This window comes from Ochotona princeps, chromosome 8, assembly GCF_030435755.1.
Source record: "Ochotona princeps isolate mOchPri1 chromosome 8, mOchPri1.hap1, whole genome shotgun sequence".
Taxonomy (NCBI): Eukaryota; Metazoa; Chordata; class Mammalia; order Lagomorpha; family Ochotonidae; genus Ochotona; species Ochotona princeps.
In genome coordinates, this window is record NC_080839.1 from 53,840,140 (window position 1) to 53,856,989 (window position 16,850).

At 39.7% G+C, this 16,850-nt stretch overlaps 1 protein-coding gene across 5 annotated transcripts in view; it reads left to right on the forward strand.

The window, feature by feature from the left end:
• The window catches only part of SOS1 (SOS Ras/Rac guanine nucleotide exchange factor 1), a 118,667-nt gene that overhangs the window by 66,839 nt on the left and 34,978 nt on the right, over nucleotides 1-16,850 (forward strand). For all 5 annotated transcript variants that reach the window (XR_009245988.1, XM_058668042.1, XM_004582753.2 and 2 more), the window contains 4 exons: nucleotides 6,985-7,095; nucleotides 7,174-7,272; nucleotides 14,910-15,037; nucleotides 15,806-16,461. Coding sequence is in view for 4 of the 5 variants with exons in the window: in XM_058668042.1 (XP_058524025.1) it covers nucleotides 6,985-7,095; nucleotides 7,174-7,272; nucleotides 14,910-15,037; nucleotides 15,806-16,461 (994 nt within the window). In the remaining variant the exon portion in view is untranslated. The remainder of the gene's footprint in view (nucleotides 1-6,984; nucleotides 7,096-7,173; nucleotides 7,273-14,909; nucleotides 15,038-15,805; nucleotides 16,462-16,850) is intronic.

Here is a 16,850-nt window from a genome sequence, read left to right on the forward strand (position 1 = left end):
GGTACTCAACAGAGCTCATTGAAGAAATATTCATTCATAAAGAATACGTTGTAAAAAATGTAAGGGGGAGGAGTGAGAAGAGCTAGAATTAAAAAAAACATGTTGGACGTGAAATATACAAACACTGAAATAAAAACTCACCATGTACTATATCATTTGCTGGATCTGGTTTAAAGGTAATATTAGTAAGTGTGAAGATGAAATCAAGGAATTTACTTGATACATAAAAGCTAAACCAAGAAATACAAAAGATCTGTTCAGAGTAATAAAGACTATACCAAGAGGCTTCCAAGAGAGCAACAGAGAAGCAATATTTAATTTCCCAGGTATAAAGACATCAGCTCCCACATCAAAAGACTAAATCCCAGGTAAAAAGAAACTCATATCCAAAATCTACGGGATACCATGGAGTAAAAAAAAGTCTTAAAGACCAGGAGAGAAGAGAGAGTTACCTACAAAGGAGCTGTGTTCCAAATTCCAGTAAGCTACTCTTTTAACAGAACAGGCTAGCAGTCATTTGAACAATATCTTTAAAATATTAAATAAATATTTTAAAATATACATTATTTTCAAGAGTATAATATTTGAGTAATTTAAGTTATTGAAAACAATAAAGTTTGTAGAACAAAAGAGATCCTTGTATCGTGGAGTAAGGATTTCTTAAAGAAGGTACAAAAGAAAAGGCGATGAATTTAAGAACATCTGTTCCTCAAAAGACCGAGAGTAAAATGGCAAGCCAATGAAGAACTCATCTCCAGAACACACAAAAAGCTACACTTCACCAAGTAAAAGCCCATGTTTAAAAAATTAAGCAATAGACTAGGACAGGAAAGAGGAAAAGGTGCCAACAACTTTATATTTTAAGAAAATGCAATTTATACTCATGGAGCAATTGGAACCCTACATTGCTAGAGGTGGGACTGAGGAGTGAATTAGCACAGCCACTTTGGGAAACTGACATGTCTGCTAACTAAACCTAAGTGTATCATGTACTCCATGATTCAACATTTTAACTCTTGGGTATATACCAGACAAAGATAAGCACCTGTATTTACCAAAACGCATGGGTAAGAATGTAGCATGTTTACTCATAAGGATAGTCTGTGATATAGACATGCAATGAAATACTGTGTGGCAATTAAAAAAGAATAAACTGTTCATAACAGCAGGATTGTATTGAGCAAAGTAAGAAGACTCAAAGTATAAACTATATGATCTCTCTATAGGAAGTCCAGAAACACTCAAAATATATTTATGACAGAGGTAGGAAGAGTTTTTTTTTTAAGACTTATTTATTTTTTTTGCTTAGTCAGATATACAGAGAGGAGGAGAGACAGAAAGATCTTTCATCTGATGATTGTGAGTGCAACAGCTCATGCTATGTCTATCCGAATCCAGAATCCAGGAACCTCTTCAGTTCTCACATGTGAGTGCAGAGTCCCAAGGCGTTGGGACGTCCTCGCCTGCTTTCCCAGGCCACAAGCAGGGAGCTGGATGGGAAGTGAAGCTGCCGGGATTAGAACCGGCACCCATATGGGATTCCAGCACGTTCAAGGCGAGGACTTTAGCCGCTAGGCCACGCCGCAGAGAGGAAGATCTTACATCCAATGATTCACTCCCCAAGTGATCACAACGGCTGGAGCTGAGCCATTCTGAAGCCAGGAGCCAGGATCCACTTCCGGGTTTCCCATGCGGGTGCAGGGTCCCAAGGCTTTGGGCCATCCTTGACTGCTCCCCCAATTCACAGGCAGGGAGCTGGATGGGAAGCAGGGCTGCTGGGATTAGAACCTGCACCTGTATGGGATCCTGGTGCATGCAAGGCGAGAAGTTAGCCGCTAGGCCACCGTACTGGGCCCAAGAAAGGTTTCTTAAAGAACACGTAGTGCAAACCACAAAGGTTTACAAGTTCTGTCCAAAAGCAGACACCATATAGCTGGAAGGTAGGTACAAGAGTGAAGTTGGGCCCTTCACTCCTGTCAGGTGCAAAATTTAGCTGAAAATGGAGCAAAAACTTATAAACATTAAAGTTATAATTTTGGAAGAAAACAAATCTTGATGGCCTTGGATTTGTCAGTTCTCAGCTATAACACAATAAAAAGTTGTTCTTTAGCAGTAAAAGTTCTGTACCTCAAAGGATACCTTTGAAATGAAATGAGAAGATAGCCTACAAAAAGAAAAAACTAATTGTACATCATATCGGATAAGGGTATAGGATTCAGCATATATTAAGAATTTTATTTTAAAATAAGAATTTATTTGAGAGAAAACAAGCTCTTCATGCACTGGTTTGTTCTTCATTTGGCTGCAATTGCTAGAGCTGAGCCATTCTGAAGCCGGGAGCCAAAAGCTTTTTCTGAGTCTCCCATGTAGGTGCAGGAGCCCAAGTACTTAGGCCTTCTTCTGTTGCTTTTCCAAGCATGTTAGAAAGAAACTGAACTGAAAGTGGAGCAGTGGAAACTTAAACTGATGTCCATATAGGATGCCAGCACTTCAGGTGGTGGCTTTATGCACTATGCCACCGATCTGTCCCTAATTAAAAAAAAAAACTCTTATAAAAAGTTAAACAATACAGTTAACACATAGGCAAGAGATCTGAATAAACATGTCTCCACAGAAGAGACACAGAATGGCCGAAGTGCATACCACAAGATGCTCAGTATCTTTACCCATTAGGGAAATAAAATCAAAACCGGTGTGAGCTATCACGTCCTGCCTCCTAAGGTGGCTGTAGTGTGATGAGGATGTGCGGAATTTGGAACCCTCCTTTGTTGCTGATGGAAGTGTTGTCGCTTCATCTAGGTCTCTTCTGTGAGTAGCAGAGACCCCAGTACTTGAGCCCCTGGGTACTTTAGCAGGGAGCTAGATCAGACACAGAAGAGCTGAGTCTTGAACCAGGCACTCCTGTCTGGGATGTGGGTGTCCCCTGTAGCCTGTCCCGGTGAAAATGTTCTAAAACTGATTGTGAAGGTAGTTGCAAATCTCTCTTTAAATGGGTGAAAAGTATGATGTGAGTTATTATATATCAAACAATTTTTTTAAGAAAAAGGAATTTATTTTTAAAAACTTTCATTGCTGCTGCTTTTTTTTTTTTTTTTAAGTTAAAGGCAGAGAGATAGACAAAAAAGAAATAGAAGTTTTCCACTTGCTGATTCATTCTGCAAATACCCACAACAGCCAGGGCTGGCTGGACGAAGTTGAAGCCAGCAGCCAGGAACTGCAGCCAGATCTCCTACATTGGTGGCAGGGACCTATGTACTTGAGGCATCATCTCCTGACTCCCAGAATTATATTAGCAGGAAGCTGGAATATGAAGCTGAGCTGACACTAAACCCAAGAATTTTAATATGGGGCACCAAAATGACGTCCTAGAGGCTGAGCCAGACGCCTGCCTCCAAAGCTGCTGCTGCTGCCTCTGCAGAGAAGCGCTGCTGTCAGTGTTTGGAGCAGCAGCTCTGACACCTGCAGCCCGTGTCAAAGTGCTTGAGTTCATGTCCCTTCTCAGATTCTGATTTCAGCTTACTATTAATGTGCATTTAAGGGCAGCATGTGCTGACCCAACCAGGTTGTGTGTCCCTGCCGCGCGTGGTCCTAGCTCCTGGCCCATCCCCAGGCATTGCAGACAGTTGGGGAATGAACCAGCTGGTGGCAGATCTTTGTGCATCTGTTTGTCTCTCTCTTTGCCATTCAGATAAAAATAAATGCATAACCTTTTTTTTTTTAAGTAATTCTTATGTTTGGCACAGCAGTTAATAACTGTTTAGGATGCCACTAGCCTATTGTGAAATGTGTGGGCTCAAGTCCCTTCTCTACTTCCTGTTCCGATTTCTGCTAATGTGTACCCTGGAGGCAGTGGTGATTCTTCCATGCTTACACCCTGCCACACCTTTCAGGGAAACCCTGAGTTCCTGGCTCTTGGCTGTGGCCCAGAATTGGAGTAATGAGGTGTAGGAGATAGCAGATCTCTTTCTCACAAGTGAATAAAAATAGAGAATAAAGGAAAGCTAACAGAGACTCTCAAAGACTAATAATGTAGGGCTCAGCAGAGTGGCCTAGTGGCTAAGGTCCTCGCCTTGATCCCATGTGGCTGCTGGTTCTAATCCCGGCAGCTCCACTTCCTCTCTGTCTCTCCTCCTCTCAGTATATATCTGACTTTGTAATAAAAATAAAATAAATCTTTAAAAAAAAAAGACTAATAATGTCTAATTCTCAGATGATAGGTACAGATGACCAACAATCAGCAGATTTTCTTTTTTCTTCTGGGTCTCCCATACTAGTGCAGGATCCCAAGGCTTTGGACTATGTTCTACTGCTTCTCCAGGCCACAGGAGGGGAGGGAGGGAGCTGGATGGAAAGTGGAGCAGCCAGGACACAAACCAGCACCCGTAAGGGATCCCTGCGCGGTCAAGGCGAGGACTTTAGTCACGAGGCTACCGCGCCGGGCCCCAAATGAGCAGACTCAATCTTACAATAATTAGGAAGATGCAAATAAAAATAGCATTAATAAAAATAATCTCATAAATTTATGAAGCCTAATTTTTCTAAAACTGTGGGCAATGAAGAGACCACTTAGAAAAATTCACTGTAGGGCCCGGCGGCATGGCCTAGCGGCTAAAGTCCTCGCCTTGAAAGCCCCGGGATACCATATGGGCACTGGTTCTAATCCCGGTAGCTCCACTTCCCATCCAGCTCCCTGCTTGTGGCCTGGGAAAGCATTGGGACCCTGCACCCGCGTGGGAGACCCGGAAGAGGTTCCAGGTTCCCGGCATCGGATCGGCGCGCACTGGCCCTTTGCGGCTCACTTGGGGAGTGAAACATCGGATGGAAGATCTTCCTCTCTGTCTCTCCTCCTCTGTGTATATCCGGCTTTCCAATAATAATAATAAATCTTAAAAAAAAAAAAAGAAAGAAAAATTCACTGCTGGTTAGTATATTAATAAAACCACTTCGGCACCTTCCTCTTGTAGTTAATAAGCACACAAAAAGAGATACACCGAGTACCACAGACAGGATTGTTTACACTGTGAAAAGTAGGAGACAGCTTGCTCATCAATAGAGACTGGAATAAAGGAATGTGATGTATTAATACAGTCGAATATTACATGAAGTTTTAAAACAAACTGAAACAAACTGGTAAATCTTGAAAGTAGCTTTTATTATTAAAAACAGCTTACAGAAGATTAAACTCATTCTGACCTTTACATGATTAGAAAGCATGCAAAACATTGCTTTGTTTCTTGATTCTTATGTAATCATGAGGTACAGACAGGTGGAATGATTAAGCTCCAATTCAAGACAGTGACTGCTGGGGATTAGCAGGAGAGGCTTGTGAAAAGGACCCCAGGAGGACTGTTCATGTTGTTTCAGTTCTTTTTTTCAAACTAAGGCAAGTAGTATAAACCACTGGTCTTTTTGAGCTAGAAGGTGGGTATGAGCAGGATAGATTAAGTTGTTCCCTGTACTTTTCGTTCAATTGTATGTGTCAGTGGTTAAATTATGTCTTTCTGTGATAGTGTGTTACATTTTATCCTTGAACCTGATCATAAAATCACACTGGAATAAGTATTATGCTATCTCACTGAATTTCTGAAACAACTTTGTAAAGTAGGAAATACCCACATTTTCCTATGAGGGAATATGTTTGGGGTGAGCGGTTTGTTGAAGACCACACAGTTAATAAGTAGTGAAATCAGAATTAAAACCTTGGTCTCTGTGACTTCAACCACAACATGGTGTGCAGCCTTTCTTTTATCCACATCAGTATAGTCCTGGAATAAACTGGGGCTTACTGAGAGAGAGAGGCAAACTTGGTCACTTCTTTAAAACTTGGCAACTGTAATTTCAGATCCAAGATAAAAGCATCCACCCGTCCACCCTATTCATATCTATTCCTTGTTGTTGAAATCCTACTCTCCACTTCTGTAAAAATTGTACTTTCTGGTGTTTAAATTACAGAAATATTAGTTCAGAAGGCAGTTTGAAGGAGTATACATGGGAAGATAAATTAGAATTCTACTGAAGGGGTCTAGGACTATTTCAAACTTATTTGAATTTGCCACATTGCATTTCATATCAGAATTTCTGTCTCAGATTTTTTTCTCTGCTGTTGTTTCTATTAAATCTTTCCTCAAAAAGCATCTAAGTGTAACATTAATAGTAGTTAACACATACACATCATTGGCTCTGAACTTTATCCTACTTTCTCCTTCAATGCCCCTCCGTTAGATGGCCTCTTTCTAACGTTTCCTTTATGTTCATGAGCACTTGTTAGAATCTAGTCAGCTATTTTCAAAATAGTTCTATACCTGAACTGTGGCGCAGGAGGGAGGCCCTGTGCCTTCTGCAGAAATCCAGAGATCTACTCTGCTCTTCCTCAGGAAGCACTGATATCTCTCAGCCTCAGCTGGTAGAACTTACTAATAACTGACGACATTAATACTGATGATAGATATTTTGGCAGTATAATTGTTTTTGTGAAGATTAACAAATTTTAAATGATATAAATAGATCTGTTTTACATAATGCGAGATTGAAAGTCTGCTGTCAAGAACAAATATCTGATATCAGTAGTTTAAAAATATACGCTTCACCTGCTTATAGATATCCATATTCTTTATTGTTCAAGAGAAATTTCATTTGTTTCTAGAAGTATAATTCTGTGTTCTTTTAGCTGTGCCTATTCATAATACCCTAGTAGAATCCTGTGATGAACAGATGTCTGATGGATCACTCAACATCAAAAATAAAAATAATTAAAACTAAGAAAAAGGACCACTTGTCAAAATGAAGTGATTTGCTCTTACTCAATAATAACTAGATTGATTGTATTAAATTTCAGTTAATAGCCATGCAATTTTTGTTTAGAGGCTTATTAAAGAAATGTGTAACTCAGCTGGCATAGAAGTAATAATAATTTAATCTTTCTGTTATTTACATTTTATCTTGGGAAGTGGTTATTAATCTTCTGCTTTCTTTTTTTTTTCTAAGGAACTGGCATTTGATCCTTATGAGTCGTATGCCCGAGATATTTTACGACCCGGTTTTCACGACCATTTCCTTAGTCAATTATCAAAGCCTGGGGCAGCACTTTACTTGCAGGTATAGTAATTTTAGAATCAAAATGTACAATGCCTGAAAAGTAAACTTTTAAAAAAATTAAATTACTTTCTTTTCTAGTCAATAGGCGAAGGTTTCAAAGAAGCTGTTCAATATGTTTTACCCAGGCTGCTTCTAGCCCCTGTTTACCACTGTCTTCATTACTTTGAACTTTTGAAGGTAAGATAACTCTTACTGTTGTTGACAGAAATATGCAAGCGTTGATGTTTTTTCACCATTTCATTTGTAAATTATTAGGTGAACCTATGTGCACATTACTATGTATACATTTTCTGTTTCCAGTTAAGGAAATGGAAATAAACCTGCAAGAGTGACAGTTTCTGTAGTGGTATTAGTAAATTTCAAAGCAGTTGTCAGCAATTTCACGTTATGCCTTTACTTTTTGATCATACGGCCAATACTGTGATACATGGATTGTATGCATCCAGTTCTCCCCTGGGCCTTGGCAGATTCAGGGACTCGAGTAAAAGATCCGAGGTAAGGATAAGGCTGTAGAAAACAGGGAAGGTTATTCACCTAACTCTTAGAGCTGCAGTTTGGAACTGCATATGTGAAACTGCTTATCCTTGCCTTATGGTGAATTTGTATAATCCAAGTAAAAATCCCTTTTTGGGCCAGTGTTTTGGTGTAGTGGATTAAGCCACTGCCTGTGATGATGGCATTCCATATAGGTGCCAGTTTGGGTCCTGGCTGCTCCTCTTCCAATCCAGCTCCCTGCTAATATACCCAGAAAAACACTGGAAGATGGTCCAAGTGTTTTGTTCCCTGGCACTCATGTGGGAGACCCAGATGAAGCTCCTGGCACCTGGTTTTGGCGTGGTCCAGCCATTTGGGGAGTATATCAGTGGATGAAAGCTCTCTCTGTCTTTCCCTCTCTGTAACTCTTTCAGATAAGTCTTTTTTGAATTTTTATTTTTCTATTGTTGTTTTCCATGATGCAGTTTTTTTTTTTTTAAGATTTATTTATTTTTATTACAAAGTCGGATCTACAGAGAGGAGGAGAGACAGAGAGGAAGATCTTCCATCGGATGTTTCACTCCCCAAGTGAGCTGCAACGGCCGGTGCTGTGCCGATCCGAAGCCGGGAACCAGGAACCTCTTCCGGGTCTCCCACGTGGGTGCAGGGTCCTAAAGCATTGGGCCGTCCTCAACTGCTTTCCCAGGCCACAAGCAGGGAGCTGGATGGGAAGTGGAGCTGCCGGGATTAGAACCGGCGCCCATATGGGATCCCGGTGTGTTCAAGGCGAGGACTTTAGCTGCTAGGCCACGCCGCCAGGCCCCCATGATGCAGTTTTATAGGTACAGCGATTCTCCCCTCCCCCTTATCTTCCTCCCTCTGTATCTTCTCATCCCACCGTTTCCCCCATATTATAGCAGTATAGTCCTTCAGTAACAGTTACAGGCTTCACATTCTACTAGTTAAGTGTACTGTGGCGTGGCAGGTAGAGGTAAAAGTTGAAAATTTAATATCAGACTGTCAAAGTATAAACAATTCTTTTTTAAAAAAAGTGTCCATTTGATCACAATGCATAATGTTAAGAAGCAATAACCAAAAGGGAAATGTTTTGTATTTCCTTTTCCTATCATGTACAGAAATTAAGGAAAAGGGAAACCTTCATTTGAATAAATTATAATTCAGTGGTATATCTGTGACATTCTTTTTATGTTTAGAACTAGTCCTGCAAAACATGACATGCATTAATACTATTATTATTTTTTTACCTCTTATGTGAATGTTTTCTCCAAGAAAAATCATGGCCAGTATCATGTTTCTATTCTAGAGAATGTATTGCTAGAATTAATATTTATTATTTATAGGAGCAAATGATAAAGTGGGCTCTTTATTCTGAGTCAGCCAGTGAATAGAAGGCCTCTGGTTTCATTAGTAAACTGAAGGAATTCCCATTTTTCTATATTGTTCAGCTCTCCACATTGTAATTACTTGGACTTCAATTAAATTTCTACAGTAGGATATTAGACTTGGGAAAAGCCCTAAAGGAATTTTACTATTTAATCACTAGGCAGAATTACAAAGCTTATATATCCAAAACTCCTTTAAACATAGGATAGATAGATGTGCAATTTAGCTATACCCAGGGAGTTCTTCCATCAGATAAAATACGAGACTTTCAGTTTTACGGATCTAAGATGATTTTCCTGCTATGATTCTTACTAGTTTGAGAATTTTTTTTTCCCTTCTGGGAGTTGGCTGTCATCCCAGTTCTCAGTCTCAGTTTGGTAATTCTGGACTTAGCAATGATTGCATCAAATTGGAGCAACCAGAGGCACCAAAGCCTTCCAACATCATAGAACAGTTGGAAACTAGCCGTAACTTATCTAGTGATGGAGTGGCTGTGGAAAGGTCTATAAAATCTTGTGGAAATATAAAATTACTAGCAACCATCTGAATAAGACTAAACACATATAATTGGGGTTGGGCTGTTATGTAAGCTTTCTTTTGGTTAAAAATTAATGAGCATTTAACACTTAAATCCCTATACTTTTTAAGTTTCCATTAGCAATAAAAGTACAATAGCACAATAATTGAGGAAAAAACATTTCCATGTTTAATTTTAACACATCGTAACAAAGATATATTTTAGGTTAGACTAAGAACCAATGGATTCATTTTTGTAGTAGATGTTAATTGAAGTAACATTACTGTACTTATCTTGAACTCAGCTTTATTTTCAAAAGTGAAGACTAATCTGTATACTTACATGGTTGGACTCTTGCTATCTGCTAACATTTAACATTAATTCTTTCTTAATATGCTTTGTTTTTAATGTATCAGACTGACTTTAAAGAGTGCTCCTCGGCTTTACCTGCACTGGGTTTCTTAGTAACATCAAAAATATTGCAAAAATTGCAGCTGCACATGCTTGAGTATATGAGTTGCAGGAAAGGTGAAGACACCAGTTTACTGTGAATACTTCAGCAAGTGCAGAGCGCTTGATCAGTGTCAACAAAAAAGCCAGAAATAACAGCCTTCCTCCCACCCAGTGTCATCTCTCTCTCTCTTTTTTTAGTGCTACATAAAATAATTTGGAAGAGGAAAATATGAATTGCAGCATACCATGTACTTTAACCACCTACTCATGCCCTTTATACAGTGTGCCAAACACTCTGTAAAGAAATACATCTGTAGACTCCTACTAAAGTATTTCCTAGGCAGTAGTTAATGTCTTTGATTTGTTGCTTTTCCAGATTGAAAATTGATAGTATAAAATGTCCTCTATGTTAGATAGTTGTTGTTTTAATCTACTTTTCTTTCGTGCTCTGAACTGGTTCACTTTAATTGTCATACGCTTCAAATCATTTTTTTAGACTGTAAATGAACTGATGTCCTAATAGCAAGAATAAGAGAAGATTGGGAAACATAGCTTTTCTCTCAATATCATAAAAACATGTTCAACAGAACATCCATCTAGCATCTGTTCACTGAACCAGGTCTACATGGTTCCCAAATGGTATTGGATCTGAGCACAGATGCTGAATGTTAAAGGCTAGCCTACTACCTGAGCCATTGGAAATAAGTAGCAAGATAGACTATTTCAGTTTCTTTAAGATGTATTTATTTGTATTGGGAAAGCAGATTTTACAGAGAGAGGAGGAGAAACAATGACGGTGCCATTGCTGGTTCACTCCCGATAAGGCAGTTCAAGTGAGCGCTCAGCTGATGCAAAGCTGGGAGCCAGGAGGCTTCTTGGGTCTCATGAATGCAGGGGCCCAAGCACTTGGGCCGTCCTCCACTGCTTTCGCAGGGTGTAAGCAGGGAAGTGGGCCAGAAGTGAAGCAGCCAGGACATGAACCAGCGCCCATGTGGGATGTTGGCTACAGGGCAGAGGATTAGCTAGCCGCACCATCATGCTGTCCTCACAGTATTTCACATTTTAATTTTAAATCCACTACCATGAGAAACATGATAATTTTTCTCAGATAAGCACAAAGAGATGATTTTAATAGCAGTAAATTTTCCTAATACTTTTTATTTTTAAACAGTTAATTGCCTATTCAACTTCAAATTTTATTTAATTTTGGAGTTTTCTCTTTCCTGCCTATATATTTAGGTGTGTTGCTACAATCCAAGCATGGTTAACCTGTTTGAATGTTACTGTTTTCCTTCCCTTTGACTGAATGTTTGAGTGTTAAGTTGGCAGAGTCAAGAGCAGAAGGCTTGTGTTACTCAGCAGTTGGTTAATTAGTTCTAGAATAATCTGGATAGCATTTTGTGCATATGCTAAGAGGTATTAGCAAATCAAGTTTTCTCTGTGTTCTTTTTTTAAAGATTTATATATTTTTATTGAAAAGGCAGATATTACTGGCTCACTGCCCATATGGCCACAATGGCTGGAGCTGAGCTGATCTGAAGACAGGAGCCTGGAGCTTCTTCCATATCTCCCATGTGGATGCAGTGTCCTAAGGACTTGAGCCAACCTCCACTGCTTTCCCAGGTCACAAGCAGAGAGTTGGATGGGAGGTGGAGCAGCCAAGACACAAACTGATGCCCATTCAGGATGCCAGTGCTAGCGTTAGGATAAGCCTGATGCGCCACTCACTGCACCAGCACCCCTCTGTGCATTTTCTGTTATAATCTACTGTAGTGTCCCACCAAACAGTATATGCATAACCGCTCAAAAGTCAAAACTTATTTGCTTATACTCTCACAGTTTGAACTCTTTATACAATATGTAATTAAATATTGGTTTTTATGTTGCAAATCTTGGATGATTACAGTGCATATTCGTTAACTATATTTTGTCATCCTATGCATGGCACTTTACCTGTTGAAATGAAGTAGGTTGTATCCAATGAATACATTCTAAATAGATTTCTCAAAGCTCAATTATTTGGTTTTTTATAATGAAAAGCAATCCAGATGCTGTCGAAAGAGGAATGTATGAAGAAACTGTGATGCATCTACTCTGTGGAATACTACTCAGTCATTAAAAAGAATGAAATTCTGCCATTTGGAACAAAATGTTCCCAAATGGACCATTATGCTCAGTGAAATAGGCTAATCTCAAAAGGACAGATATCAAATGTTCTCTCTATTATAAGGCAACCCTAGACAAAATACAGGATATATTTATATATACATATATATACACACACACACATTTATCTGGAGGAATTGTATAATGGAGGCAAGGATATCATGAAGTGGACTTTGCTTTTGAGTGATTACATTCTTTTTTTTAAGATTTATTTTTATTGGAAAGGCAGATATACAGAAGAGGAGGAGAGACAAGTAAAGAAGATCTTCCATCCATTGATTCACTCCTCAAGCAGCTGCAATGGCCAGAGCTGCGCCAATCCGAAGCCAGGGGTCAGGAGCTTCTTCTGGGTCTCCTGTGTGGGTGCAGGGTCCCAAGGCTTTTGGCCATCCTCGACTGTTTTCCCAGGCCACAAACAGGGAGCTGGATTGGAAGCGTGGCTGCCGGGATATGAACTGGCATCCATATGGGATCACGTTGTGTGCAAGGTGAGGATTTTAGCTGCTAGGCTACTGCACTGGGTCCCAAGTGATTACATTCTGAAAAAGTAGCTTAGTGGCTAAAGTCCTTGCCTTGCATGCACTGAAATCCCATATGGGCGCTGGTTCGTATCCTGGCTGATCCACTTCCCTTTTAGCTTTCTATCTGTAGCTTGGGAAAGCAGTACAGGATGGCCTAAACCTTTGGGACCCTACAGCCATGCAGGAGACCCAGAAGAAGCTGCTGGCTCCTGGCTTCAGATTGGTGCAGCTCCAGCCATTGTGGCCACTTGGGGAGTGAAGCAGCAGATGTAAGATCTTCCTTTCTGTCTCGCCTTCTCTCTGTAAATCTGACTTTCCAATAAATAAATCTTTAAAAATAAAATGCATGACCGGGTTCACTCTTCAGTGGTTCTTTACTAGATTTGCCATTCTTAATGTACTCATTCATTTAATAGAAGGGTCAGCAGACTGACAGGGATGGCTGAGATCTCCTCCCCCATGGTTCACTCCCAAACACCTGTAATATTTGACACTGTTCCAGAGGAGATCTTGGAGCTAGGCTCCCAGGCCAAGTGTTCCATGTCGGTGGCAGGAATCCAAATACTTGAACCTTCACCTGCTGCCTCCTAGGGTATATGCATTAGCAGGGAGCTGGAATCAGGTCTTGAACCCCAGCATTCCAATATGCTTGCGTGTTTTAACTGCTGTGTCAAATACTTGCCCTGTGAAGTTTGCCTTTGCTAAATACAGGGGTACTTCAACAGTTGCTGGGGAAATGGATTTAAAAGATGTTACTTGGTTGTCAAAATCTTTGAAATCTGTGCATAGTTTGCTTTTAATAAACATTTTTCCATGGATTTTTAGTGACACCCTCCTATCCATGGATTTCACAAAACCAGAAGAGTTTTTTGGGGTACCAAAATAAGTGTATCCATAAGTCTACCCTTATATGTATGTGTGTGTTTTCTCTGTTATCTGCTGCCTGTGAAGTTTAAATTTCGGTTAAGGGTAACATTTTGTGTCCCCTGCTTCTGCCCTGTGATAGGCATGTATTTGGGACTGACAGGGAGTCCTGGGATGGCCTGGGTGCAGCCCAGGGTGCTCCCCAAGTGACCGTCCTTCAACGCCACACCGCTGGCTTGCTTTCATCTCGCTTGCCGTAGTGCAGAGTAATACTACAAATAAAAGATATTGTTTCTAACATGGATAGTTTGGAAAGTTTCTTGTCCTTTGAAAATATCTTTATAACCCCGATTATCACTTGAAACAGCAAGAAATGTGTGGATCTTTAAGGAATACCTTTTAAGACTGTATAATGCTTAAAATACTAATGTCCTAATGAAGCTTCTTCCAATGTAAGATTCTTTATAAATTGCTTTTATAATGGCAAGTAGGTTGAAGTGTTGAAGTGTTGCTTGTTTATTTTTGGTAGTCAGAAACAAGCTTAGTAGATCACTAAACTCTGATAACTCATACCTCTGTCAATTCTTTGGATTACAGCCACCTTCTTTGTATTGGTAATTAGTAGTTATTGGTAAGTTAACATTCTTGTTAACTGCAGCCTTTCTGGTATGCATAAATATCTGTAGTGCATTCCTCTGCGTTACTCAAGATCTTAACATGGGGATACTGACAAAGTTCTTGAAGACATTGGTAGTGTTAATTCTTTAGTATGGCCATGAAGAAAACAATTTAGACTTGTTCGCTACCAAAGCGCTTCCAACCACTTTGATTTAATAACGCTCACAAAACAGGCAGGACGTGTTTTTTATAAGCATCATGGAAGGGGGGGAAGTGAGGCTCAGCTGAGGGCACCTGCCCAGTCTCTCACAGGGCAGGGCCCCAGTGTGAGCCCAGCTATCATGTCTGATTTCATCTGTGACAGTGCGTCCTGCTCATCTCTGTCCTGCTCATCTCTGTCCTAATGGCCTGCAGCAGTAAAACAGGGAACAAAGAAACCAAACCACACACAGGTCTCATCTGTGCCTACTGCTGTGTAAGTCCCATGACAGTCAAGATACTTAAGAAGCCTCATTTCAGTTACATGCAACTTGAGAAACTGTATTACTGCTTGTCACAGTACAACCCAGATCTTAACACCACTACTCTTACAGGTTTTTTCCCTGAATTTGGAAACATTGGTTCCATGTTACAATGAATATTAATAAACAAAGAAGAAAAACCTTTTTTTTTTCTTTAGCACACCTAAAATTGTTGTGATAGAAAAAGCTAGATAAATGTTATTTTCTTCTTAAATAGAATGGCCTGTTTTGTCCCAAAATGTTCCTTTTGTTCACATTTGCCATTGTGCTTTACAGCAGTTAGAAGAGAAGAGTGAAGATCAAGAAGACAAGGAATGCTTGAAACAAGCAATAACAGCTCTGCTCAATGTTCAGAGTGGCATGGAAAAAATCTGTTCTAAAAGTCTTGCAAAACGAAGACTGAGGTGAATATTTCCACTTTTTAAAAAATACCCTTCTTTTCAACCTGAATGCTGTGGTATAAATTCAGGGATCCCGGCTTCCTCTTCAAGTAAACAATGAAGAAAATAGTTTTAGTGACAAGCTTGGTCTTTCAGAGGAAGTGACATCAAAGCCAAGAGAATTTGTTATTGTTTGAGAAACCTTTCATATTTGTGCATTTTCCTTACTTACTCCCAGACAAGACCTCCTGAGAATCAACGGGTAAGCTAAAGGAGAGACAGAGCAAAATGTCTTGGGTAGATTTATGTCAGCATCATTGTTTTCTGTCAAAGTAAAATTAGTCATGTCCTTTATTTTAGGGGTTACATAACTCGAGGCATTAATGCAGATAACACTGCTTCCACTTTCCTAATTATGATATGTGCTATATGTTTCTAGCTTTGGGTCTTCTGCATTTCAACACTTGTAAATAACTCACTTTAATCTCTTAAATTACTTTGTGTTTCCCCACTCTATTGGGCTACTTCTTTGTCATTCTGAATATTTAGCAGGCAAGGTAATTTATAATGTAGAAATAGTCATTGTTCTTTTCAGAGCACTGAAAAGTTTTCTGCATTGCTGTAGTTTTCAAAACTGTATATGTAGTTGTGTAGCACTAATATACTTGGGAATTGGTGAATTCCTTACCAGTGTGACTTTGTGAAAATGTGCTTTTTATGCTATTCCTTGTTTACATGAACTCTAGATTCCCTGTCATTTGTGTACTAGTAATGTCTTTTCCTTCACCCCAGTGAATCTGCATGTCGGTTTTATAGTCAGCAAATGAAGGGGAAACAACTGGCCATCAAGAAAATGAACGAAATTCAGAAGAATATTGATGGTTGGGAGGGAAAAGACATTGGACAGTGTTGCAATGAGTTTATAATGGAAGGAACTCTTACACGTGTGGGAGCCAAACATGAGAGACACATATTTCTATTTGATGGCTTAATGATTTGCTGTAAATCAAATCACGGGCAGCCAAGACTTCCTGGTGCTAGCAATGCTGAGTATCGTCTTAAGGAAAAGTTTTTTATGCGAAAGGTACAAATTAATGACAAAGATGACACCAGTGAATACAAACATGCTTTTGAGATAATTCTGAAAGATGAAAATAGTGTTATATTCTCTGCCAAGTCGGCTGAAGAGAAAAACAACTGGATGGCAGCGCTGATATCTCTGCAGTACCGGAGTACCCTGGAGAGGATGCTCGATGTTACCGTGCTGCAGGAAGAGAAGGAGGAGCAGATGCGCCTGCCCAGCGCTGATGTGTACAGATTTGCAGAGCCCGACTCCGAAGAGAATATTATCTTTGAAGAGAATATGCAGCCCAAGGCTGGAATTCCAATTATCAAAGCAGGAACTGTGATTAAGCTCATAGAGAGGCTTACGTACCACATGTATGCAGGTAAGAAATGGGAAGCTGCCTGTCGCTCCTGTTTTCCCACTTTGAGCTGATGTTCTTTGCTGTGGCTTATTGTGCCTAAAATAGAAAACTAACAACAACCCAAGACCTCCACATTGTGCAAGTACATTTTCTTTGACTGCAAATACTGCTGCTCCGCATTTTCCTGCTTTCTCTACCATATCTACGTACATCGTTTGTAACACACAGCAGCGGTTATTTTTTACAAATTCATTCCTAAACCCATTAAGTTTACCCATCCTGGAAGCTATTTAGGTTGTTAGTTTTAGTTTCAGGTTTGTTTTGTTTTTATTTTTTATAACTTAAGAAAAGTTTCACCTTAGCAAGGCAATTTTGAGAAACAAACCTATCCGGATCATCTAGGAAGATCA